At 45.0% G+C, this 25405-nt stretch overlaps 1 protein-coding gene across 2 annotated transcripts in view; it reads right to left on the bottom strand.

Moving 5' to 3' along the window:
• Positions 1-16669: 16669 nt before the first annotated feature.
• Plekhm3 (pleckstrin homology domain containing M3) overlaps positions 16670-25405 on the bottom strand; it is a 160643-nt gene continuing 151907 nt past the window's right edge. The window contains exons 8-9 of one of the 2 annotated variants that reach the window (XR_003481508.2): positions 21814-22788; positions 16670-17131 (exon numbers count right to left, since the gene is read on the bottom strand). Coding sequence is in view for 1 of the 2 variants with exons in the window: in XM_027397104.2 (XP_027252905.1) it covers positions 22611-22788 (178 nt within the window). In the remaining variant the exon portion in view is untranslated. Of the gene's footprint in view, positions 22789-25405 lie in introns of both variants that reach the window. The other variant, XM_027397104.2, reaches the window with a different exon arrangement.

Raw genomic sequence — 25405 nt, forward strand, 5'->3', positions numbered from 1 at the left:
GTTCTTTTGTTAAATATTAATTGTTTTTCCATGTTGTGACATTCATAAGATTCTGTGGTATCACTAGTGCATAAAAGAATGTTGAAGTGACATCATAGTTTTCTAAGTGGCATTTATTTATTTATTTATTTATTTATTTATTTATTTTGTTTCTCGAGACAGGGTTTCTCTGTGTAGCTTTGGAGCCTATCCTGGCACTCACTCTGTAGACCAGGTTGGCCTTGAACTCACAGAGATCTGCCTGCCTCTGCCTCCCTAGTGCTGGGATTAAAGGCATGTGCCACCAACGCCCGGCTCTATGGCTTATTTTTAAAGAGGCCACTGTCCTCCGTTCTACCTGGCTCAGCATCCCTGACTCTCTCTTTGCTTAGTATCTCAGGACATTGTTTAGTCTCCAGCTGCCTTTTCTGAATTTGGTCTGTGACTGTTACATCCCCTGGGCTGAGGCCTACCCACAGAATATGGAGGCAAGCTGGGCGATGGTGGTGCACGCCTTTAATCCCAGCACTGGGGAGGCAGAGGCAGGCGGATCTCTGTGAGTTTGAGACCAGCCTGGTCTACAAGAGCTAGTTCCAGGACAGCCTCCACAGAGAAACCCTGTCTCAGAAAAAAAAAAAAAAAAGAAAAAGAAAAAAGAATACGGAGGCAGTGCCAATCCTGTGTGGATGAGATCATTGGTACCTTAAGAATGAGTGTCCCTTCGAAAATGAATACAAACTGTCATTTCTTATACTTTTGATGTCTCCAGGATGAGAAAATACATAGAAAGGAAAAGATACTCTCGAGCAAAATCCCTACTAGTAGAGTGGAACTTTATTAACTACGTACCTGAATTAAAGCATGATTAAAATAATGATAGCAGCCACTTACTGTGTACTGATGTGTTCTGCAGACACCATCTCACATTGGTGCCAGAAGTCTCTAAGGTGGAAAAGTGTCATATATGCACTGTACAAAGGAGGAAAAGAGTCACAGGGACACCGCTTTCCCATACTCACACTGAGTGGAGGCTTTATAGTGCAGAGTGACATATAGGAAGGACTTCACACGTGACTCGTTCTTACCTGTCATTTACTTTGTGGACAATGTTTGGTGTACTTAACGAATTCTTTGGTCCTTCCAGGAATCTGAGGCCATCAGTAGGGAGCCATAAACTCCTTGGGAAAGTAGACTCTGAGTGTTCAGCCCGGGGTTAAGCATCAGCCCAGCCAGGATGCTGCTGAGCTCCATTCTTCCAGGAAGTCTCAAACCTCTGAGTTCCTGGTGCTTGAGATTGCCTCCAGTCAGTGGACTTTACTCACTTGTCCCATGTCCCCAGAGGCTGGAAGGGTTAGCAGTTGAGAATCTGTTTGCAGACCATTAGAAATAATAATCCTCTGATCCATCTCCAAAGAAGGGTCTTGATTTGAGCAAATAGCTTAAGTGGCTTTTGTGTAAAGTGCAAGGGTGGAGTAGGCTGCCAGGCTTTTATTTCTTCTGGGGCTGAGAATTCATTTGGTGACCCAGGCAGGCCCACAGGGAGAGCACCCATCCTTCTGGCTACTTCATCCCTGAAATTCTGAAAATGGCTGTCTGTAGTTAGTGATTTGGCACGGACCATAGCAGCTCTGCTTTCCTAGCCTGGCCAGGGGATGGGGAAAGCTTTCTGCTTGATGCTTACCTGATGGGATGTGTTTAATAAGTCTTTAAGGGATGCCTAATGTGCAGGCTGCTTGAATTCTCACCATCCAGTGTTACCACTGCCGTGCATCTAGTTTTTCAGATGAGGCCAACGAGTCTTCGCCACAGCCAGAACTGACTTCAGCTCCCAGTGTGGCAGCTGAAAGTCAGAAGGAACCACATCTTTTTGGAGACCTGAAACAAATGCATCCTTCTGATGGCCACAATTTAAGATAGCATATGGACCTGCAATTCAAACCCTGTGGAGACTGTCTCCTTCCTGCTGCTCTGAGGCTCATTTTCAAGGTAAGGAGGCAGAGGAAGACCCATTCTGTGTCTTCCACGTGCAATTCTCTAACTTTGTAGTGGTATCAGCTACCAACCTACTCCCAACTCTGAAATTGTCCTCAAATGTTCTGTTTTTATGGATATCAGTTATAGATGTCCTTGAGGAAAGCAACAGTACCCCTTGAAAATGGAATCTTCTCTCTCTGTTTACTGTTTTTAACTACTCAGCATTTGTTGGCCCTGACTAGTGCTGTGTCCAGAACAATGATCCTGGTACACAAGACCTGTGATGAGCCATAATTAACCTTAGCAGAAAGCCTTTGAAACTGCTGGAGGAAAGGGAAATAGATTACTGGTCTTATTGCCCTTACTACCTCCCCTCTGTATGACAAAGTACCTGGCAGGATCAACTTAGGGGAAGAACCTACTTTGGGCTTGCAGTTTAATAGCGGAGAAGACATGGAGGCGGCCCCAGAGGTAGTAGTAACTCCTGTCTGTCACAGTGGGACCTTGAAGCAGCTTTCTCATGTCTTGAAGGACTGGAAAGCCTAGGAATCTCAGGCTGCAGCCAGGGCAGACCTATAGCCATAAGTCAACCACTTCCTCCAGCAAGACCCCCACTTCCAATGTTCTCACAGCATCCCCAAACAGCCCTATTAGTTGGGGACCAAGTGTTCCGACATATAAGCCTGTGGGGACATTACACATCCGAACCAAACATTACAAACATTACAAAAATATTTGACTCCAACAGGAGTTTTCTTCCTAGGGTGTAGAAGGCTTTAGGCTTTCTCTTTTCACAGGTTAAGGGTGGTGCATTCACAGCTGGGGGTCATCGTGGAAGAAGGGAACAATGATTTACTTTTTCACTGATGTCTCCTTGGAAGCTGCTGGAAGGCTTCTGGCTTGCAAAACACTTTCCTTTTTTCATTTGTGGTATTTTTTGTTGATGATGATGTTTTTAAAATTCTATTTTTAAAACAGTTTTAATTAAAATAGGATTACATTTCTTTCCCTTTCCCCTCCCTGCCTCCGGCCCCTCTCAGCAAAGAAGTCTTTTGCAAGCTGCATGGTCCGTGAGCTGACTTGCTTCTTGGCCTGCAGTGAACATCAACAGCATCATAGAAGACTGTATCGTCCAGTGTGGGAGCTGCTATCATTCGGGGATGTTTCCATTTAAAACTGTGTGCCACGTCATGATGTTTGAATCAGCAGTGACCGAATGTATGAGATTATATCACCCAATGACATCATGGTTGTCTCAGCTTGTGTAAATTTATGCCATGATTTCACACAGGGATGAAATTGCCTAACTAGCTTGTCTCAGAACATGTCTTCATCATTAAGCAGTGCATAGCTTATAATTAGAATGAAGTCAAAACAAACATTTAGTTCATCGGTTGCATTAGCTGCATTTGAAGTGTTCAGCAACACATGTGACTAGTGACCATGCTAGGACATGTAAGACAGTTCCCTCATTCCAAAATGTTCAATTAGAAAGAATCATAAGGGTAAACAATGAAAATAATTTTTTTAAATAAATAGGAAAAAGAAAACATCATAAGACAAACCTCTTAGCAGTGGCTATCCAACTGGTCCTAGACCGTGATGAGTGGCACCATGGATCCAAGGACCCTGGATAGACTAAAGCAGAAATATAGTCACAATAAATCTGTATAGTCACATACAGCCATTGGAGTGAGAGATTAATGACACTTTCAGTAAACCTTTCTTAAATATACCACTTGGTTTAATGTCACTACAAAAACCCTGAGAAACCTCAGTATAGTGCAAGACACAATTTCTGTTCCCCTGTAGTTCATGATCTCTGGGTTGAGGCAGGAAATAAATAAGCTAAAATAAACTAAAAGGCAGACCTTTGCTGAGGGGCAATAAATTATTTGGAGAGTTAAACTGTGGTGGTTTGAAAGGAAATGCCCCCCAAAGGGAGTGGCCTTGTTGATGGAAGTGTGTCACTGTGAGAGTGGGCTTTTGGTCAAGCTTCCCTTAATGTGACAGTCAGTGGACTTCCTATTGTCTGCAAGGTTTAGGACTCTCAGCTCCAGCACCTTATCTGCCTGTCATCTTGATAATGGACTGAACCTCTGAAACTGTAATCCAGCCACCCCAATTAATGTTTTCTTTAGAAGAGTTGCTGCGGTTATGGTGTCTCTGCATAGCAACAAAACCCTAATGAAGACATGAGCCAAAGAAGATTCTCAAATAAATATTATATACTTATTATATATGTTAATATATGCAAAGCCAGCATATATAACTGGCAGTTAGCAAACAGACAAGGGGATAGGCATATGTTCTAAATAGCAGAAACCACCAAAGGCTTTGGGGAATTGCAGGGTGTTGGGGTGTGAAGTGGGAGAAGGGAGAGGGACAGGAGAAGACACTGTTCTTGGGAGATGTCTGAGTCTGTGTTGCTATCACAGAGTACTACACACGGAGTAATTTACAGAGAAAAATGATTTATCTCTCACTGCTGTGTTCCCAGGAAGTCCATTATGAAGATTTTTTGGTGAAGGTCTCACTCCAGAGGACAGAATGGGAAGACAGTGTGCACACATTCGAGTATGAGAGGGTTTTCATTTAAAACCTCAAGCCCTTTTATGGTCAGTGTGAATCTCTCCATGAAGGCATAGTCCTTGTGGCTTAATCATCTGTGAGCATCTTACCTTGTAATGTTGCTGAATTGGGGTTGTTTTCAATGCGCGTATTTCAGGAGACACATTCAAGCCATTCACAGACCCCCTTGTGAAGTGAAAATGTAAGGATTCTGTATTTTAAAAAAGTATTAATACTTTCAAGATGACAACAGGTGGGCATTAAATCCAGTGGGTTCACTGGCTTCAGGCCCAAAGAATAAGCCATTCTGCTAGCAGGAAATGCTGTTAAAGAGAAAATTAGACGGTACCATCTGGGGCTTTTCAACCATGTTTTGAATTTGAATTGTGTCTCGAAGGTGATTGGATCATGAGGTTTTCAAACTGGAGATGGGAGATGGGACTTGCACATAATAAAGAGCATGTTTTAGGGCAGTGCTAAAGGAAGACGGATGCTGAGTGGTCTGGAGGTTGGGAGATGGGTCAGTCTGTTAAGTGTTTGCTGTGTAAACGTAAGAACAGAAATTCAACCCCCAGCGTCCACAGTAAGAGACAAGCTGGACATGCAATGGACACATCAATGGAACAGGCTGTATTTATGTTTTTAGGAATATACATACACACATATAGATGTAACAACAATTCATTAGAGAGCATGAATCTGAAAAAGAGAGTGAGGTGGGCAGGAAGGGCTGGAGGGAGATAGGGAAAGGGGAAATAAAGGTAATTATATTTAAGTTTCAAACAAAAACTTAAAAAGATAAGGTAGAGAGTGATTGAAGAATATGACAAGTGTCAGCCTCTCGCTTATACACACACACACACACACACACACACACACACACACACACACACACACACACAGGGTCTGGAAAGGGGGGATGAGAACAAGAGTAGTGGGAACTAAAATCCTGTGGATGGTGAACTTGGCAAGGGACACTTCCACATGGTGTGTCCCTCGCAAGGCTGTATCTCTTGCTCTGTAGGTTCTAGAGCAGTGCTTCTCAATTTGTAGGTCACAATCCCCTTGGGGTTGCATATCAGATATTCTGCATATCATGTATTGATATTACAATTTATAAGAGCAGCAAAATTAAAGTAATGACATAGTAATGAAATAATTGCATGGTTGGGGTCACCACAACACAAGGAACTGTATTAAAGGGTGGCAACATAGGGAGGTTGAGAACCACTGTCCTGGAGTCTGGATTCTGGTTACCACACCCCAAACAAAAGGCTGAGGTTGAGTGAAAGCAGAGTGGAGGGTGTTGACACCTGCCTCTGCAAGAGCCTTTTCAGTAGTCTTCTGTGCTCCATCTTCCGCAGGGGCAGGCATTTTTCCCTAACCCAATCCAGAACAGCTTGGGAAATCCTTTTGGGTCAAGTCTAGGAATACCGCATGTGAAAGAGGCTACAGAACCCTTAAGTCACAATCCCTACCGATTCGCATTTCCTGATGTGTGTATAGGTGACATTTCATGGCCATGTCATGGCGGCCAGGAGCTAATAAGTAACAAGGTGGTTGGGAAAGGCTCCGGGTGCTTCTACACACAGGAAGGAGGATAAGTAAGCCACCGTCGCTGAGGGCAACTTCAGAGGCTCCTCTGGTATCTGGACTAGGAACTCTTCCCAGCACTGTCCTCCAAGCTTCTTGGAAATGTGCGAAGCTGAGCACAGGAATGTACCTCTCACACATGAGCACAGACACACCACTGTCCTCCCACTGTTGACTATTTCTACAGGTGGATTAGAATTCTGATCTCCACATGCTAGGATGGTCCCTGTATTTCTCCTAGCTCCAGCAAATGCTGGGAAATGGCCCTTGGCTGCATCTCTTCTACATTAATGGATGGAAAAATAAAAAAGAGGTGCACAACTGTATCAGCGAGTAAATCTCAACAGTCTTGTTTCTAAGATGCAAATTTCTTTTTCAAGGCTCGTATGGAGCAGATGAGTCCAATAGCTTGTTTGTTTTCCAAATGAATCTGGATTGATCCCAAGAGAGGAAAGGGGGAAGAAAACATATTTAATGTACTCGAAGAAAACTAGTGTGTTGGCACAGCCTGTAATCCCATGACTCAGAAGATGGAGGCAGGAGAATCAGATGTTCAAGTTCATGCTCAGCCACATAATGAGTTCGAGGCCAGCCTGGGATACATGGGTCTTATTAACAACAACAACAAAAGTGTGCTTGAAAGGGAATTAAGATGCAAAAGAGTGAAATAAGTCACAAGTTAGAAATTGGCTATTTCAAAATGAAAACAAAAACAAAACAATCACATTGTTCCACCCCCGCCCCCCACCTTACTCCTGTTTGGTAATTCTGACTAGGGGAGACCTTCTAGAAATTAGGGGGTTTGATAAGCAGGTAGATGACGGTGTAGAACGAATTGAATAAGACTAGCTTTACATCAGGGAGCCCTTACCTTATACTATGTTCCTTGTACCGTGAGTTCTAATAAGCAGAGGTGGGTTAAGTACAACCAGTTGTTTTAGGGGTGGGTTAAGAAAAAGGGGAAGGATTCTAGAAGATCTCATCAACATAAGAGGCATTTAGACCTTTGCCTTGAAGGGACCACCATCTCAGACTGCGCCTTATGCTCACTTCTTTTGGGGTACCAGTCTTCTGTCAAGAAAAGCTATCCTGACTCAGAACCTTGGCTGACAGAAAAAGCCCATGACCTGTGGGTTCTGAGTGGAAGGCCTTAGCCTCAGGAACATCTTCTGGGCTGCAAAAAGGGCCAGGCTGCTCAAAAGGTACTTGAAGTAGAACTGACTGGAAAATGCCTCCATATGGCACATTCTTAAAGAAAAAAACACTCCTATAATTATTTTCAAGCTTTAGAGAATAAAATCCAATTTACCTGCCAAAAAGGAAGACCAACTTACCCTCACCCGGACTGCTGGGGCAATGTGGCTTGCAGGCCACTTCCCTACCCCAGCTCCACTTCTCCCCTCCCATGCCCTTTATTGGTAAGGACAGGGTGGAGGGGGGTAGGGGGAGCTGGAACAACCTTCTAAAGACACCCAGTGTTCCGAGCACAATCACACCACTAATTACTGTTAAGCCGGAGCCCTTTTTGTGTTCTGAGGGGAACTTCGGCATGTAGCAACCTCTTGGGGCTTTTCAGGAGTTTGGCCTAATTTCTGAATGGTGAATTGTTTTATTCCTCTCTCAGTGTTTGCTCATTGTCACTTCCTCCATCTTTGCCTTTCTCTTCTTCATCTTTTTTTGGGGGGGTATTTTCATGCCCCCCTCTTTTTCTTTCTTTCCTTCTTTCTTTCTTTCTTTTTTTTTTCTTTTCTGATAGCATTTATTTTCTTCTGGAGCTGTGTTTTAAGTCTTAAATGAAACTTGACTGCCCCCACGGCCCGTTGGAGAAGCACAAAGGCGTCCCATTCCACTGGCTACAGTAACGCCATTGTGTGTCCTAACAATGCACTAATTGGCGGTGACAATTGTGGAGTTTGGAAGGAAGAAGGGGGCCCCTGCTCTTTTCCAATCAGGGAACCATAGAAATAAAAGGAGAGGAGGAGGAGGGTACTTATTAGAGATGGGAATGGCGGAGCAGAGGGGCGCGGTACTCTGGTTTGCGCTGGACTTCCTAAATTAATAATCAAAACCAAGGAGAAAGGAATTACTAAACAGTTTTGCTGCAGTTAACTTTGGGTGCTGGGCAGTGAAGTGAGAGGGGGCAAAAGGGAGACCACTACCTTCAACTCTGGGAGAAGGGAACCTGAATGGTTCAAGCTCATCCAAGCTCTCAGGTTTCTTGCCAGCCCATAAGCAGCCAAGTCCCTATTTCAAGCACATTCTGAAGGGGGCAGGCAGCCAAAGAAGGGAGGAGTTTAACCATTTCCTTAGAGCCCTAGTGCTCAACTTTCCTGATGCTGTGACCCTTTAATACAGTTCTTGGGGTCACCCCCAGCCACAGAATCGTTTTCCTTGCTACTTCACAACCCATAATTTTAATATTACTGTTAATAATCGTAATGTAAATACCTGTGTTTTCCGATGGTCTTAGGCAATCCCTGTGAAAGGGTCATTCAGCCTCCAAAGGGGTCACGACCCACAGGTTGAGAACTGCTACCTTAGGGCATAATTCACTCCAGGAAGGCAGGCAGGCAGTATGGAAGGTGCTGCTGGCCTCTAGAATATTCTTAAAGAGGAATTACATAGGCCAGCACCTTTAATTCCAGCAATCAGGAGACAGAGTCAGGCGAATGTCTGAGTTTGAGGCCAGCCTGGTATACAGAGTAAGTTCTCAGGCAGCCAAGGCTACACAGAGAGATCCTGTTGGGTGGTAGTAGCGCACACCTTTGATCCCAGCACTGGAAAGGCAGAGGCAAGCGGGTCTCTGTGAGTTCAAGGCCAGCCTGGTCCACAGGGCTAGTTTCAAGACAGCTAGGGCTGTCACACAGAGAAACCCTGTCTTGAAAAACAAAACATAACAAAAAAAAAAAAAAAACCTGTGTCAAAAAATAAAACAACAACAAAAAAGAGGAGTTGGTAGGATGCAGATGACAGCTCAGTGAATTTTGGGGGACTCAAGAACCTTACTTTCCTTCCACACAGTGAGTTGCCTTCCCATGCTAGCTTCCAATGTGCCCCACCCCCTGACTGGGGAAGAGGGAAACACACCCTTGATTTCTCTCTGCAGCCTACAGACAGCAGCCCCTGACAGCTGCTGTTCCTTTCCTGTGCATCAACAGGACTAATTGCCTCTTAGGTGTATCATTTCATAGCTATCTCAGGACAACTCCATAACCCCAGCTATGCCTACAGAAAAAGGTATCTGGGGAAGATGAAGTTTCCTGATCACCCTGAGGTTAAAGAACTTGCCAAGTCACCCGGTATGAAAGCACAGAAGCCAGGATAACAGCTGAACTCTGAGCTCGCCCTTTCAACTCCCTATACTCTAACGGACAGGCCTTATCTCTGCTATTGTTGCATCCTCAGCATCTAACTGAGGATTTGGCATACAGGAAGATCCTGGAGAGTTGAGGGAGGGGCCAAGGCACTTGAGTCAGGAGAAGTGGGAAGGTGTCCAAGACAGCAGGCTTCCTCCTGACTCTAGTTGTGCTTCATCTAGGCCCTCAGTCTATGGGATGAGGCCACAGTGAGCCTCCCTTGGTCACTAGTCTCTGGAAACCCCATCACAGACACATTCAGAGGTATCCTTTACTAGTCTTGTAGGCATTTCCCAATCCAATCAAAGTGACAGTCAAAAGGGGCTCGGTATTGGGGTGATCGTTGGGTGGACAGGCATTACCACACAGATCTCAGGGCTCACACCTGGAGTATCTGAGAGAGTGAATCCATAGGAGGCCTGAGAATACAGTTCCCAACCGTTCCCAGCTGACTCATGCTCCTGGTCTGAGGACCTCTGAGAATGCCCACTGCACAAGCTTCTCAGCCCCGGCAAGGAATTCCAACCCTTCTATTACCTCTGTCTTTTGTGACCTGAGATAAGGAAGTTTTATTAAAAGCAAATTAAAGCTAAAACATTTTGACCATAATGATAGATAATCATAGGCTCCTGTCTATTGTAAAGAAAATCTTAATCAAAGCTCCATTTATATCTGATGAAAAAAAAATCAGTTATGTGTCTACTCACAGGGCAAACAATGCCAGGAAATCATTGCAGCTTCTGCTACTGGAGGACACCTTCCTGAATGGAGTTCTGTGGTTTTAATCTTCCTCTAATAATTTGTAACACTTTAGTTGCTAGAGTGCTACCAAAGCATTTGCACACAAAGCCCTAGTTCATTTCCCGGCACCAAAGAAACCAGGCATGATGGCTCATGCTTTCTGTCCCAGACTTGGGAGGTGGCAGCAGAAGGATCAGAAGTTTAAGGTGGTCATCCTAGGACCCAAAGGAAGTTTGAGGCTTATGTGAGAATCTGTCTTCAAACCTTTTTTTCTGGTATTTTAAACTGAAATCCTCCCCCAGTAGGCAAGAGTAAACACATTTATATCCAACGGTCGTTGGTGGTGCACGCCTTTAATCCCAGCACTCGGGAGGCAGAGGCAGGCGGATCTCTGTGAGTTTGAGGCCAGTCTGGTCTCCAGAGTGAGTGCCAGGATAGGCTCCAAAGCTACACCGAGAAACCCTGTATTGAAAAACCAAAAAAAAAAAAAAAAAAAAAAAAGAACATTTATATTCTATGTCTTGGTAGGAAACAGCCTAGTGACATCTCAGGGGTGAAGAAATCTGCCTACAAGGACTCCAGAGCTAATGCCTTGGGTGTCAACACCATACTAGGTAAGGGACAGGGGCTTTTGAGCCCTGAGTTCTTCTCCCGCTCAGCTCTGTAAGATGCCACCCCAATTCTTGGTCAGGCTGGGCTGTGTCAATGAGTCCAGTTATTTTTAGCACAGCTTCATTTCTGCAGGCAGTTAAGAGGTGGGTTCTTAGGTAAGGGAAGTTTCTTCCCGCCCCAGTATAGCTGTCTGAGAACATAGTGGGAATGGTGCCCCATCAAGGCTCACACTGCGGTGGTTGTTAAATGTGTGGGCCCAGTGAGACCACAGAAAAAAAGAGAGAAATAGAAGGAAGAGCATGGGGGAAGGCAGTGGACCAGAAATGAGCTCTTGATAATGGGGAGAAGCCACTTGCAGCATGGTTGATAGACTCAAAGGAATAAAAATAAATAAAAATGAATCAGTGTTGTTCCAATGAGAAGTAACTCACGGACCACCTCTGCAGAGACTCACCCAGCGTGTCTGCCTTACTTCTGCAATATTCAAACTCCTACAGACCAAGCTAAGGGCTGAGATCCATCCAGAAGGGAGGGAACCTTAACAATTAGGACTTTACCTGGAACGGGCAGGGAGTGAGGTAGGGCTAGGACCGGCCATTCTAGGGGAGTCAGAATTTTCCTTTTTGTGTGGTGTGTGCATGTATGTGCATACGTGTGTGTGTGTGTGTGTGTGTGTGTGTGTGTGTGTGTGTGTGTGTGTGTGTGTGCAGGGTGGGTACCCATGCATGTACTTGGAGGCCAGAGGGGGATATTGGGTGTTTTTCTCTATATCTTTCTACCTTATCCCGTTGAGGCAGGGTCTCTCACCCAACCCAGAGCTTTCTTTTTTTTCTTTCTTTCCCTGATAGAATGGTGACTGGCAAGCCCCAGTGAGTCTCTCATCTCTGCCTCCCATCAGCACTGGGGTTATAGGAGCATATGGCCATGCCTGGATTTTTTTAAATTATTTTTAAATTTTCATGCCTGGAGTGTTTACTGGGCATTGGTGATCTGAACTCAGAGCCTCATAGATGCACAGCAAGTATTCTTACCTATTGAGCCATTTCTTCAGCCTCATAATTTTCTTATTTGAAAGACTAGCTATTTAAGCCAGGCAGTGGTGGCATATTCCTTTAATCCCAGCACTTGGGAGGCAGAGGCAGAGGCAGATGGATCTTTGTGAGTTCAAGGCCAGCCTGTCTACAAAGTGAATTCCAGAACAGCTGGGGCTGTTACACAGAGAAATCCTGTCTTGAAAAAAAAGAAAAGACTAGCTATTCATACAAACTAGAAAGTATGTTTTTGAGACATTTAGTGAAATTTGATTTGAAACTGATGTGGTAAAACAGGAATTAATGTTAATTTTGCAAAGTGTGGTATAACATTGAAGCTGTCTATGTGACCATGACATCTTTGATGTATACTAAGACATGAGGGGATAAAATCTCATGTCTGGGATTTTCTCTGGAATATTTGATTTTTTTTAATGGGAGGGAAGAGTTAGAAGCTAGTTCACTTGTAGAGCCCTTGTCTGGTATGAGTGGATCCCTGGGATTGATCCCTGTACTGGGAAAATTTTTTTAAATGAAAATCACCACTGAACACACCCTTGATGACTAGTTTGTGACCTCACTGAGTTCCCAGAAGAAGACGTTTGAGGGTGATTTTGGAAAGGCTCTTTTCCAGGGCTCTGTCCCTGTCTCCATTCTGACACACCATCACTGTACACACAGGCACTGGGCACTGTCTTCCAGAACCTTGCCTCTCTTTCCCTCTTCATTTATGGTCTTGAATGTGCTAGTGCAAGAATTGCTTCTGAGACACCTAAAGCTGGGCATCTGCCCTGGGCATCGTGACTGCCATCATCTGCTTCCTAGGTGCTTCCTTCACTCATGGGCAACACAGAGAAAGCCATTTGGGGAGGTCGACCCAGTTTAGAATTCAAATTTACTCTCTGCCTCTGCAATTAGAATTTATTTCCTCTTCAAAAGACTTGAATTTCAGAGCACAATGCCTCTAGCCAGGCTTAGGTGTGTGTAGAGTGATCCTAATGGAGAGAAATTCTGGTTTATTTTCATAACAGCATGTACCTTGTGATATTCCCCGAGCCTGACATTAGTAAGAGCATGTTACCACAATGCAGCACAAATCTAAGGCAATTTGGATGTCCTTGGGCCCAGAATTAATATGTACTTTGTATAGTCTTGTAATTTGGGAGGCAATTTTCCATAACACACCGAGAGATGTTCCTTTATACCTTCGAGATAATTTAGCTCAATGTTCATTTGGAAAAATTACTGTGCTAATAGCTCTTCAGCCACTGAACAACAGACCATATTGGAAGAATCAGGACAAAGGCTGGAGGAATTTTCCCCGGACCAACATAACAGCTGCCTGGGGTTGCGTGGCAGGATCTGAATTAGTGTATGAACTCATGAACTCTGGCTCATTTGTTTAAAACCAATAGCTGTTAATGAAGAGATCCAGAATACAGGTGGAGGACTAATGAATTTCTCTATTGCCCAGGTAAATCTGATGTCAGTACACATAAGTTAGAACTTCTATACATTCAACTATGAGAACCATTTGTTTTCCTAACTGGACTTTTCTGGCCAGGCTATGAGGGAAGGGATGCAAATGAAGGAGTGTCTTTCTCATGCTTCCTGGGAATCATGCCTTGAAGGAGTCCTCTATACTTATCAGAGTTTAATGCAATGATGAAAAGAAATTAACCTTTTTTTTTCATAATCAGGAATATGGTTTTTAATGATGCTGCTTTGGGAGACCAGAGGAAAGGACTCAGTAGGTCCAGGTTCATTTCTGGTTCCTTTAGTGCCCTTGGCATTTGCTTCCCAGTGAGTTAGAAGCAAGCTGGGGTTTCTGTTGGTTTCCCTGAGGACATCAATATCATATCTTGGGTAAAGACTCTGAACACTCCATCAGCTGACTCTGGGTGTTTCATCAATGTTATCATTAGATAAATGCCTGACTTCATTAAGAGGAGCGATGGTTATAGCTCCTTTCCATTTTCTTTATTTTTTATTTCTTTTTCTTTTTTTTTTTTTCTTTTTTTGAGACAGGGTTTCTCTGTGTAGCTTTGGAGCCTGTCTTGGAACTTGCTCCGTAGACCAGGCTGGCCTCGAATCATAGAGATCCACCTGCCTCTGCCTCCCGAATGCTGGAATTAAAGGCTTGTACCACAACTGCCTGGCTTCCTTTCCATTTTCTATGTATCTGTAGTTGGCATTTGAAAAATCCAACAGGAGTCTGGACTGGAATGCCTTGTTGTTTTTGAAAGACTGGTTGCCTCTCAGAATCAAGTGGAAAATGGACCCAGGCTAAGGTCTCCTGAATTTCTTGAACCATACCTTTCTGAGAAAACAACAACAACAACAAAAGTAAATAAATAAAAAATAAATAAAGGAAAAAGAAAGAAAGAAAAAAAAAACCAAAAATCCCCTGATGATTTCGAATTTCAAACACCACCATCCCACACGGATGATGTTTATGGTCAGGACTGAACTGGGAGTAGACGCCCATATATGTGCATCTCAGGGAAAGGTGAGAGTATAAAGCTCCCTTTGTGGCTAGCTTAGCACCTCCAGACATGACATAGCTGTTCATGACCTCTGCAGATGACATATTCGTGATAAGTAGAAACTAACCACACCCTGGGAGGAAATAATGGGGGTATAAAGGTGATTTTTTTTTTTTTTGAAAACTTTTATGAAATCATTGATGCTGGTAAGCATTGAGTTCCAAAGTTCTGTTGGGAGAAGAAAGGCAACAAGCCCTGTTGTCCCTTCACACACATGTGACAGTCCCACTGTAGACTAGACCACCACTATACTAATATTTATTTCAAGATAGCGTCTACATTTAGACTAGTTTCCCCTCCAATTGGCGTTAAACGCAGAGGCCTTGCATATACTGGGTAGGCAATGCTTTGCCACTGAGCTAGGCCCCCAGCACCTTATTTAAATTTTTAGTTTGAGACAGCATCTCATTAAGTTGCCCCAGTTGGCCTTGAACTCACTCTGTAGCTCAAAGAGCCCTTGAACTTGGAATCCTCCTTCATCAGCTTCCTAAGAAGCTGGAATTACAGGCCTCTGTCATTCACTAGGCCTGACTACACTAGTGGTTCTAACTTTCAGAATATATCAGAGCCACCTAAGAGGTTCTTTCTTTACGTGTTGCAGTACTGGAGATCAAATCCAGGGACCAAATCCATGTACAGACATGCTAGCTAAGTACTCCACTACCGAGCTACATCCCTAGCCCACACTCAGGCAGCTTTAAAATACTATTCTTCAGGTCCCATCCACAGATGATTTTGACTCAACTGTCTGTGATATGACTTGGCCTTCTGCTCTTATTTGTGTTTCAATGTGGGAATCACCGACTGAAGCCACCTTTTGAGTCAATATCAAAAGACAGAATAAGGTCACAAGTTGGACATGGTGGCATATACCTTTAATCTCAGCCCTCAGGAGGCAGAGCCAAGCAGATCTCTGTGAATGAGAAGACAGCCTGGTCTACAAAGTGAGTTTGAGGACAGCCAGGGCTGTTACACACAGAAACCCTGTCTCAAAAAAAAAAAAAAAAAAAAAAAAAAAACAACTAAACCAAAAGAACACAGGGTAGAACCAAATCATGCCTTTTGAGCGTGAAGGACAGAGACAAAATGTTGGTTGTCTTCTAGCCTCTGATGTATCATGAGCACCCTTCCTCTGAAAGTACCCAAGCATTCTGAGGTTCCTCAGGCATAGGGTCCTCCAACTGTAACCAGTTGAATATGGGCTCTGGCTTCATTATGTGTCTAGTTTCACAAAGTGAAACATTAACTCATTTCCTTCTGTTATGAATTGTGGCAGGTCTGGTGTAAGGATGAAGTCCAGTTACTCCTGGAGCAGAGTATGGGCTGGGCTGCTTTCCTGTGTGGACAGGCAGGGCAGGGCCTGGATTGGGTGTGTCTAGGGAGTAAGGCTCAGGGTTCACCCTTGGCAAATGTTTAGCCAGAAATGCCTTTGCTAGCCTCTTTTCAATGTTCTTCTTTGGAAAAGTAGGTCTCAATGGTACTTTGCAAAGGCTCCAAGGGGACAGTTGTTGCACTCTCAGGCCTTTTTGGCAAAAGGAAAGTTGCCTATTTTTAATAAATTCTCAACTCTCAAAGGCTATTTGAGAGCAAAGGTACCTGCTCTTTATTATTATTTTTTTCTTTTTTTTGAGACAGGGTCTAAATATGTAGCCCTGGCTGTCCTGGAACTGGTTATGTAGACCTGGCTGTCCTGGAACTCACAGAGAGTAGTAGCCTGACTCCAACTCCTGAGTTCTGGAATTAAAGGCATGGGTCACCCTGTCTAGATCTTTATTTAATTTTCCTAACTCCTTGAGCATGGTTCTCAGTCAGTCTTTCCCTCATGCTGATTGGCTGGCACTTGTCCTTATATGGAGTGAGCCAGGGAAGGGACTTGAGAACTGAAAAGGGTGCCTGGGGAAGGACATTCAGCACATTACCTTGGGACATTTGTCTCAGAACTGCTTTGATTTAGCAAAGAAAGCCCAAAACAGGACATTACATCTTTCACATGTTATGCCATTGTCTTGTCTAGTTTTCATTGTCAACTTGACACAGTCAAAAGTCACCTGGGGTAGGAGTTTCAACTGAGGGACTGCCTAGATTATGTCTAGATTAGATTGGCCTGTAAAATCCTTTCTCCCCAAGATGCTTTTGCCATGGTGTTTAGCACATCAACAGAAAACAAACTTGAACAATATTTTCTGTAAACACAGAAAAAATTGAGACTACTACAGAGTTATAAACTTAGATGTAAGAGCTATTTTAAATCTAACACCAGAGAAAGTACTTTCATTGTTGTTTATTGAGAGAGAGAGAACTTTATACAATTTGGAATGGGTACACTTAAATTATGTGACAGATAACTATAAAAAAATGAGATGTCCCATCAGCAGCACAACTTCAATTTTATATTATTACAGTTACTATCTTTAAAAAAAATGTAAACAAAAAATGTGGATAAATTAACCAAAAACAAAAGGCGATAAAATCCAGACAACAAAGAACACACGAGTTAGCGCATTAGCTAATAACTAACTAACAAATACTAACAAGTAACAAATAACTAACAGAGTGATGGAACAGCTCAAATGCAAAATCCCAATTGATTCTGCACCGCATGAGTGGAAGTAAGGGGGAACGATGCGGATCTAACCCAGGAGCCCAAGAACAAGCTGTACAGAGATCTTCTGCGTCACCACACTCTTGTTCTTCACCTGCAGTAGCGGCATTTTCTTCTTACCATTCCCTAGAGACAGCAAGTAACTGTTTACAGTAAGACATAATGGTCAACCAAAGGCAGAACACTCACCCCAGCAGGAAAGCCTGCTTTAGTGGCTCAGAGGACTGCCCAGGCTGCACACATGCATCCCAGAGACTTCCCACGAGGAACACAGGTAGCAAAAAAAAAGAAAAAAAAAAAAAGAAAAAGAAAATCTTTAAAGGAAGGGGGATCTTTGTGTTGGTGTTACTTTTGAACTTAATAAAGACTAAATTAGTAGGTTTTACATATTCAGTTCTGGGTAGCTAGTTTCTTCCCTCATTGACCTTGGTGACATGACATTCCCCTGAGATTGGTTGATGAAAGCAAGCAAACAGAGTGACTAAGAAACATAAAATACGGTCAAAACATTATATGATTATGTCTTTTGTATTTCCTGGTAAGAGTGCCAATGGCACTGAAGAAACCGATGTTTCACTCAAATAACGTGTTTGCAGTGTGAATCCCTTCACTTGTGAAGTTAAGGCACCAGGTTAGGCAAAGCTGGAAGGTCCGATATGCATCATGGAATCTACGGGGTCCAGATGCAGTGTATGCTGAGAGCAGCCAGCAGGAAGAGCGAAGGGATCCGTGGTTAGCTGAAGGGTCCTGTAGGCTTCAAGTGGGTCAGACTACTCTAGACTATAAGGCACTCCTACAGGGGAAAAGGGACGGTGAGAAGAAAGAGCTGTAGGCCAGTTGTCTACTAGGTGGTGTATTAGCAAGAGACCCAGATCTGGACCAGGGCTGAGGATGAGGGCAAAGGAGTCAAAGTGGGGACAGGGCTGGTCTGCATGGCTAGCTAGAGGGACCCAACTGTGGAAAAGCTGCTGGAGGCAGCTTATTCATCTGGCCTGGGAAACAAGTGGCGTGACTAAGGTGCTTTCTAAAAAGATGAGCAGACAGTGGCCTCTTCCCTCAGAGAGGAAGCCCGGCAGGGTGGCTAGTATCCCACTTGCTAGTGCTTCCCATAACACCAGAGCCAACTTTATGAAGCCAGTGCTACATGCTCTGGTCATCAGGAACCCATTTTTTTAAGTAAAACCTCTGACAGGTGTGGTCAGGCTAGGAGATGTCCCAGCTTTCCCTTTGATTTTTTTTTTACTGAGTTTTGATTTTTTTTTTTTTTACTGAGTTTTCTAGTGGAGTTTTTTTTTTTTTTTTATCTTAGCCCTGCACCCACTAAAACATACCAGAAAGAAATTTTTGAGTCAGAGAGTTTTGAATCAAAAAAAAAAAAAAAAAAAAAAAAAAAAAAAAAAAAAAAAAAAAAAGACAGAACTGTCTACAGAGAGAGACTGCTGGGTGCTGAGACTTAACTGTCAAGACACTGTCCCTGTGACAGAGATCAGCATGGGTTAGGTCAACTGAGGGGGTTCTTCACATACATTGTAGTCACCTGGGGTCAGGCGAGTGGAAAGGAGTAGGACAGTGACCCAGGCTCCTAACACCCACCATCAACAAGTTGGCACCAAGGTGGGGATGAGGAGAATGGCCGGTGGCTCCAACCAAGGAGCAAGGTGCCAGTTTCTTTCCCTGTTGTCTCAAATTCCTGACTTCTCCACATTATTTCAGAAGATGAAAAGTAGTATAGAAAACTCCCCCAAATAAAGCTGCACACATCTCCATTTACTATGAGAAAAAGAAAAAAACAAAACAAAATAAAGTCTGTGTTGTAACCAGGCAGTATTCCCACAAAGGGTCAAAGATTATAGTTCTTAATATAGTGATTTCAGTAACCCCTGGGAGGTGACAGAGAGGGCTGACTTGCAGGGTGAGAGTGGCAGGGTTCTCCCCAAATGAGCAGCAGAATGTGTCTCCTCCTCCTGGATGGCAGCTGTCTCTGTAGCCGGTGCTCAGTGTGTGTGCCATCACTGTGGTCCTGCTCTGATAGGTAGTTTGTGTCTGGTGTTTTTTGGCCCACAGATAGAGAATGGACTTGCAGGGCTAGAAGTCAAGCTCCCTTAAGGAGGTGCAGAAGGAAACCCAGGGGTGCTCATATTCAGTGTGCACACATAACAAGCAGAGATAGAGGCCAGACCTCACCAGAGGCTGCACTGCAACTTAGCCACAGTGACAGAGACTTTGTTTGGGGGCAACTGAGGGGAACACAACACTGGGCTATCTCATGACTGTGCCAGAACCTGCAAATCCCAAGGCACTATAGTTGTATTCTCTTTTTTTTTTTTTTTTGGTAGAGACCTGTTATAGAAGAATTAAGAAGTGGTCACCGCTCAACTCATCAAATGTGAAGCTGCCCAAAACTGACCCTTATTCGGCAAATAAAGTTAGGGAGAAAGCAGAGTTTACATGATTTCATATAAAACTGTTTTCAACTCTGGGAACAGGCAGCCCTGGGAAGAGGCCGGCTCCCACCACAGTGGATTGACTGCCTCTGAGCACTCTGTGGCCTTCCTGCTGCAGTGCAAACACAGGTCTATTTTAGGAACTGGCTGCTTGACGGTGGGGTTGGGTGCCAACACTTCCCCCAGGCTGGATGGTGTCACACATGAGTTTCTGGCATGAGCAGGAGGGAATTCTTGTGCTACACCAGGGAATGGGCTGTTTAGTGAAAAGCAGTTCCCTGGACTGCGCTGCCAGCTCCAGGAGATTAATGGGCCGTTTTCCATTATGCTTTACGTGTATGATATTTACTGAGATGAAAAAAGGAGGTGGAAATCCACAGGCTTGCTTTTGTTTCAGTGGTTTCTAAGCAGTAGAACAATTACCTAACACTGCACCAACTCATTTGTTAGACCTGAAAACAGTAAGGGCCTTCATGCACTCTATGACATTCTGGATTGAGACTGGCAATTTTGAATTTTCATGGTAGACCCAACTCCTAAGCTGGCTCCACTGTGTCCTATCAGATTTTGGTGGCGGTGGCAGAAATGGTTGTTGCGAGCCCATGGCTGGCATGGACTAGGCTATCAGGGATGTACAACAGAGTGGAGAGAAGCAGTGGTGACCTGGCTCCAGTTTTAGATCGCTGATGACAATGCATTTATCTTTTTTACCTTTAAAAAGGAAGCAAAAAGCAATGTCCCGGGAAAGTTCTTAGGCACTCCCAAGGTCTGTTTCACATACAGCAGGGCCCTCTAAGGGGACAACTCAGGTGTCTTGAGCTGGGAGTCAGATTTCGCCCTTGACTTTTGGCAGGTCTGACCTTGGGCACCCATGATTCAGGGCAGGACATTCTGTACACAGGGCAAGTAAGTGTGTGTGTGTGTGTGTGTGTGTGTGTGTGTGTGTGTGTGTGTGTGTGTGTGTGTATGGGGGTGGGCTCTGTTCTTCAGGTCTCCATACTCAGTGTGCTGGGAACAGCCTCCTTGATAGTTCGAATCACAGATACATTAATTACAGCAAAGCCAAAGACTAAGCTGCAGTGACAGGGATTTGGGGGTGGAGAGAGAAGGCACTGTGCCACGGGAGCACATCTGTTTCATAATAAGCAGGTCTATAATTCTCCTGTGAAAGATCGTGTTTTGCTCTCTTCTCTGAGGCTGGAAAATATAAATACTGTATTTCACAAAGGGGAGGAGGAAGGGAGACACTCAAACTTGTTTGCCTATTTGCCAAGTGTTGGAGACTTCCCACCCTTGTCTTTTGTGTGCAACATTCTCTACCACTCCATCTGAGGGGGTGTCAACCTTTTCCAAGAGTTTAAAAGAGGCACCGTGAGGTGTCTGGCAAATAGGGCCCTGGCCTTTTTACCAAGTTTCATGCCTTGGTTATAGCTTCTAGGTAGCCAGGAAATGAACACTTGTGTAGCGCTGAACTGTGTGGTCTGGGGCAGAAGGAAATGGTGTGGGCTGAGAGGTGAAATGCTCACCCCTAGCTGCACAAGTCAGCGGATGTCTTCTAGTGGACAGAGCATCAAGAGCTGGTGCCTGCAGGAGCAACGTGGAGATGAAACGGACAAGGACATTGTGAGTCAGTGTTTCCCTCAGATCTGAATAGCAGTGAAAACCCGAAAGGTTGAAAGAAAGCATGGACAGCATCGGCTCAATGTGACAGACAGACAGACAAATTACTTCCTTGTGTTAAGGCAGCAGGAATGCTGGCCATCAGGTTCCCAGGGCCATTCTACCAGCCATCTTGGTCACAGTGACAACTACACAGGCTCTTACAAGGGGAGGACACTGCCCTCCAGATAGCAAAGTGATTCATTTCTCTCTCCTGTATTATTTACTTTTTGTGTTACTGGAAGGTGGCAATTATATATGTATATATCTACTTATTCCAATAATATTAAATTCATGAATTCTACTTATGTTTGGTATTTTCTTAATAATTTAGGTTGGTCTTTTTTAAAATGTTACTCTTTAATAACTATATAATTTTTAATTTTAAATAATTTTTTAAATAATTAAAAACAAGTAAAGCCAGGGTAGGTATGGTGGTACACACCTGTAGTCCCAGTGTTTGGAGGATGAGGCAGCAGGATCACAAGTTTGAAGCCAGCCAGAGATATATAGCAAGACCCTGTGTTAAAATCTGCCCCCATCCCAAACAAACAAAACACCCAGAATACAAAAGCAGGAATAGTTACACGGACTAATTAAGGGTCAAAGGTACTGAGAAGGACAATGAGAAATAAAACATTCGAGATGACAGGTGGGCACTCTAGGAAAGGAAACAATGTGTCCCCCAAGATATGTGTGGCATACCTACACACTGATATGCTTGAGGACAATCCTGGGACATTTCCTCCTGACCAGCACTATGAAAAAATAACAGACATCCTCCGATCCATGCTTGGAAATCTGTTCTTAGGACACCCACTCTGGCAGGTATCCTCTGGCAGCTTCTGGGCTTCGAACCAGCAAACAGAAGGAGGGCATGCTGCAATGACTGGCCACTGAGGTCCTTCTGGACACACGTTCAGGGATTAACGTCAAACCCAGGGTAGCTCTGCTCCTCATGCTTCCTGCTGGGGGGAGGGGCCCTCTGGGTCTCTGCTGGGTGGCTCTGCTTCACTCTTCTCATCTCTGCCTGGAAGGATCTAGAAGCATTCTTGAGTTTTGGAGATTTCTTTGTGAAGCCAACGACAATGGTCTCTGTCTCAGTTTCCCCAGCAGAGGCTAAAACTCAGTAACAACCCAAAGCTTTGCTGTGGGAGATGCTTCCTCCGATGCCTGTGCAGTAGACTGGTCCTTAGAGCCAGTGTGAGTACAGAGGTCTGTACTACAGAGCAAAGTATGTAAACCACAGTTTCTGGGAGCAAGCAGCTGAATTTCATGGCCAAGTGTATCTCAGCTACCTGGTAGGAGTTCAGCCACAGGATCACTATGGGCCTCTGGGACAATGGGCTATATGAAGCATATGTACAGGATGTATAGGTGTGTATGATATAAATAAATAACTTAGATATCTACATCTAGCTGGAGAAAAAACAGCCTCATCTGCATGGACCTGAGTGGCCGCTCGGGTGGTTGTGAGTGAGTGAGTACAGCCTGGCCTGCAGTCAGGTGTTCTGGTAGGACAGCTCGAACATGGTGCAGGCCTCCTCTAGGCTTTCGTCCACATTCAGCTGCCGCCAGAAGGACTTCTGCTTCTTCTGCAGCTCCCGGCGGACACACCGTGGGCAGGGGACAGACTTTTCTTTGCATTCGGAATGGAAGACAGCTCCACAGCTTTCACACCTGCAAGGACCAAGCATGGAGAAGATTAGCAAGTCAGCGGAGCCCAAGAGCCTTGTGGGACCTCGGTGAAGCCTGGGGCACTGTCTGTTCCTCTTGCCATCTCTGTCCCTGGGAAGAGGCAGAACTGAGACACACGGGCTGTGTCTGTTTCCAAAGGGCTCCGTGTTAAGTTTCACTAGTGACACAATTCTCCCGTGATGAGAGCCGGCCTCATGAGACATTGGCTCCGGCGGAGGGGAGTCAACACTGACCCAGTGACTCCTGTAACAGTGACAACCGGGAGCAGTGGGGGCTCTGTAAGCCAGTTTCCTTTCCACAAAGAAAGAGTAGAAATGCTAGGGTGAATGGCAGAAAATGTGGCCTACTGCCTGGGCAGCAGCAACCCTCAGCAGGCCACAGCAGCCCTGCTCTGTACGCCAGGGCACAGCTTTCTACTTAGCCCTCTTAACTCCCTGCTTTTATGTGACAGTTTGGGAAGGTAAAAGGGCACATTTCCATTCTCGGAATGATGTCCTGGGGCCTATTACTCTGTGCACTTTTTAAAATTAGGAGAACCCTTCCACCTTTCCAAGTCTACCTGTGTGACCTAAGTGTGAACAAGGAAGAGTGAAAGAGTGGGGAAGAAAATTTTCTTACCACCAGGGCAGATCTGGCAGTTTATGGAGAGGAGACATTCCCAGATGATGACTAGCTGCTTGTCTGGCCTGCTGGAGTCTGCACAGGAGTCTGACTTTGCAGCTTGTTTTCACTGTGAAGTTCTCAGCAATGACTAATGACCTTGGCTACCCCAGCCAATGACCTGCTCATGTGCACGGAGCTCTATCCTGCCACACATGAGCTCTGAAAGGAGACTCTCTCCTTACTCTGGGAGCCCAGGGAGTTGCCTACAGGATCTTATCCATCCCTGGACCTGTGTCACATGGAGCTGTCTTCAGGGTTCACCCTGGGCCTGTGCTGGGTATGGGTTGTCACCATCCCCTAATGTGCCAGTGTTTTATCTCTAGCATCACCAAGCAGGATTCAATGGCTTGGCCCAAGGAGGCTCTTCCCACTGATGCAGCCACACCCTGTGGAGGAGGCAGTGACTTGGAAGTTGTTGGGAAGGGGTCTAGTGAAAAGCTGGCCAACAGAGGCTTCCTACCCTGCAGCAGTACCAGCTCCCAGCTTGGCTCTTGCATCTGTGGGGATAGTGGCTATTAAGAGAATAAATAGATAAGGAACTGCAAATTGCTTCTCCATCCCAGAGTTGTGTCCCCCTTAGAGTTCCCATAAAGAAGTTCAAGCTACAAGGTGACTCCTATTGGTGACAGCATTTGGGTAGTGCTAGGGAACTAATTAAGGTAAGGGCGTATCTCTGGTCCAACTGGCTTAATGTCTTTAACACAAGCAGAATGTCTCAACGTCGTAGTGTCTCCCTTCCCTGTGAGCTATGTGAAGCCATCAGTGAGCCAGGATGAAAACCATCATCAAAACCAACCCTGCTCCGCATCTTCCAGCCCCCAGAGCCGTGAGAAACACATCTCTGAGCCACCCAGCCTGTGGTATCTGGTATGCCATCCATGCAGACTACATGATGCCCTGGAGCTAGTGACCTCACCTGGTAAGCGTCAGTGTGCTCATTAGTTTAGTGCAGATAACGTGAGCAGCCATCACATCAGGGTGCTGCAGGCCTTGAATGAGATCACGGGTAAAAGTGTCCAGCAGTTCCTGGTACAGGGTAAGCTGTGCCCCTTGGGCATTCTGTGAGGCCTCTCTGCAGCCTGGCTTCTCTGTGTGGATCGGCATCAAGCTCCTCATTTCACAGAGCAGAAAACTAAGCTTCCCAAAGGGCTAGTGGTCGCCACAGAGACCATAGAGGTGTCAATAGAACCCAGAGCACTGGCACCAGCCAGTGTTCCCATTGGTGGCCACATGGCTGGCTATCTGAGCAGGGATATGCAGGAGGCAGCAGGGGAAGCAGAGCTTTGAGGCCAGATGTCAGTGTCAAGTCACTAATGTCTCTGCAGCTGGGCTACCCTAGGTGGATTGTTTTTCTTAAGTCAGTTTCCTCTTTTCTGACCATGACTTCTTCCTAATCATTGGGTTGCCAGGAGACTACAATGAGCAAATACAGGTGGAAGGACCCTGCAAACTGAATTGACACAGCCCCTTACAGGTGACTCTGATGCTTGCCTCCTGGACACTGGCTGTGCTGGACACAGCTGGGTCACCTTTGTGCTCTCCCTTTCCCTATCCCTCTGCTCCTGCCAGTCAGGATGAAGGTCAGAGGCAGGTCTCCTAGTGACTCTGTCTGGGCTAGCTATGCCCTAGTGGCAGTGGCTTTGTCCCCACCAGGTCACACCTCTCTAGGTTCCTATCATTAAATGACACTAATGGCAGCTTTATCAAATGAATTTCCTCCAGAGCTGGTCATGGATTTATACACCTAGGGGCGTGGCCCCAAGGCAGTGACTGATAAGGAGGAAACACCCCACTCCCCAGTGCCACTCCCTTATCTCTGCTGATACCAGGCCTGCAGTGAGGGGAGAGATTGAGTCTTATCAGATATCTGTGGTGCAAAAAAACACCCAAAGAGTGATGGGGGGCCAGTGCACCTGCTTAGCCGAGCCAAAGGTCA

Source organism: Cricetulus griseus, chromosome 2 (genome assembly GCF_003668045.3).
Source record: "Cricetulus griseus strain 17A/GY chromosome 2, alternate assembly CriGri-PICRH-1.0, whole genome shotgun sequence".
In the NCBI taxonomy this organism is placed as follows: domain Eukaryota; kingdom Metazoa; phylum Chordata; class Mammalia; order Rodentia; family Cricetidae; genus Cricetulus; species Cricetulus griseus.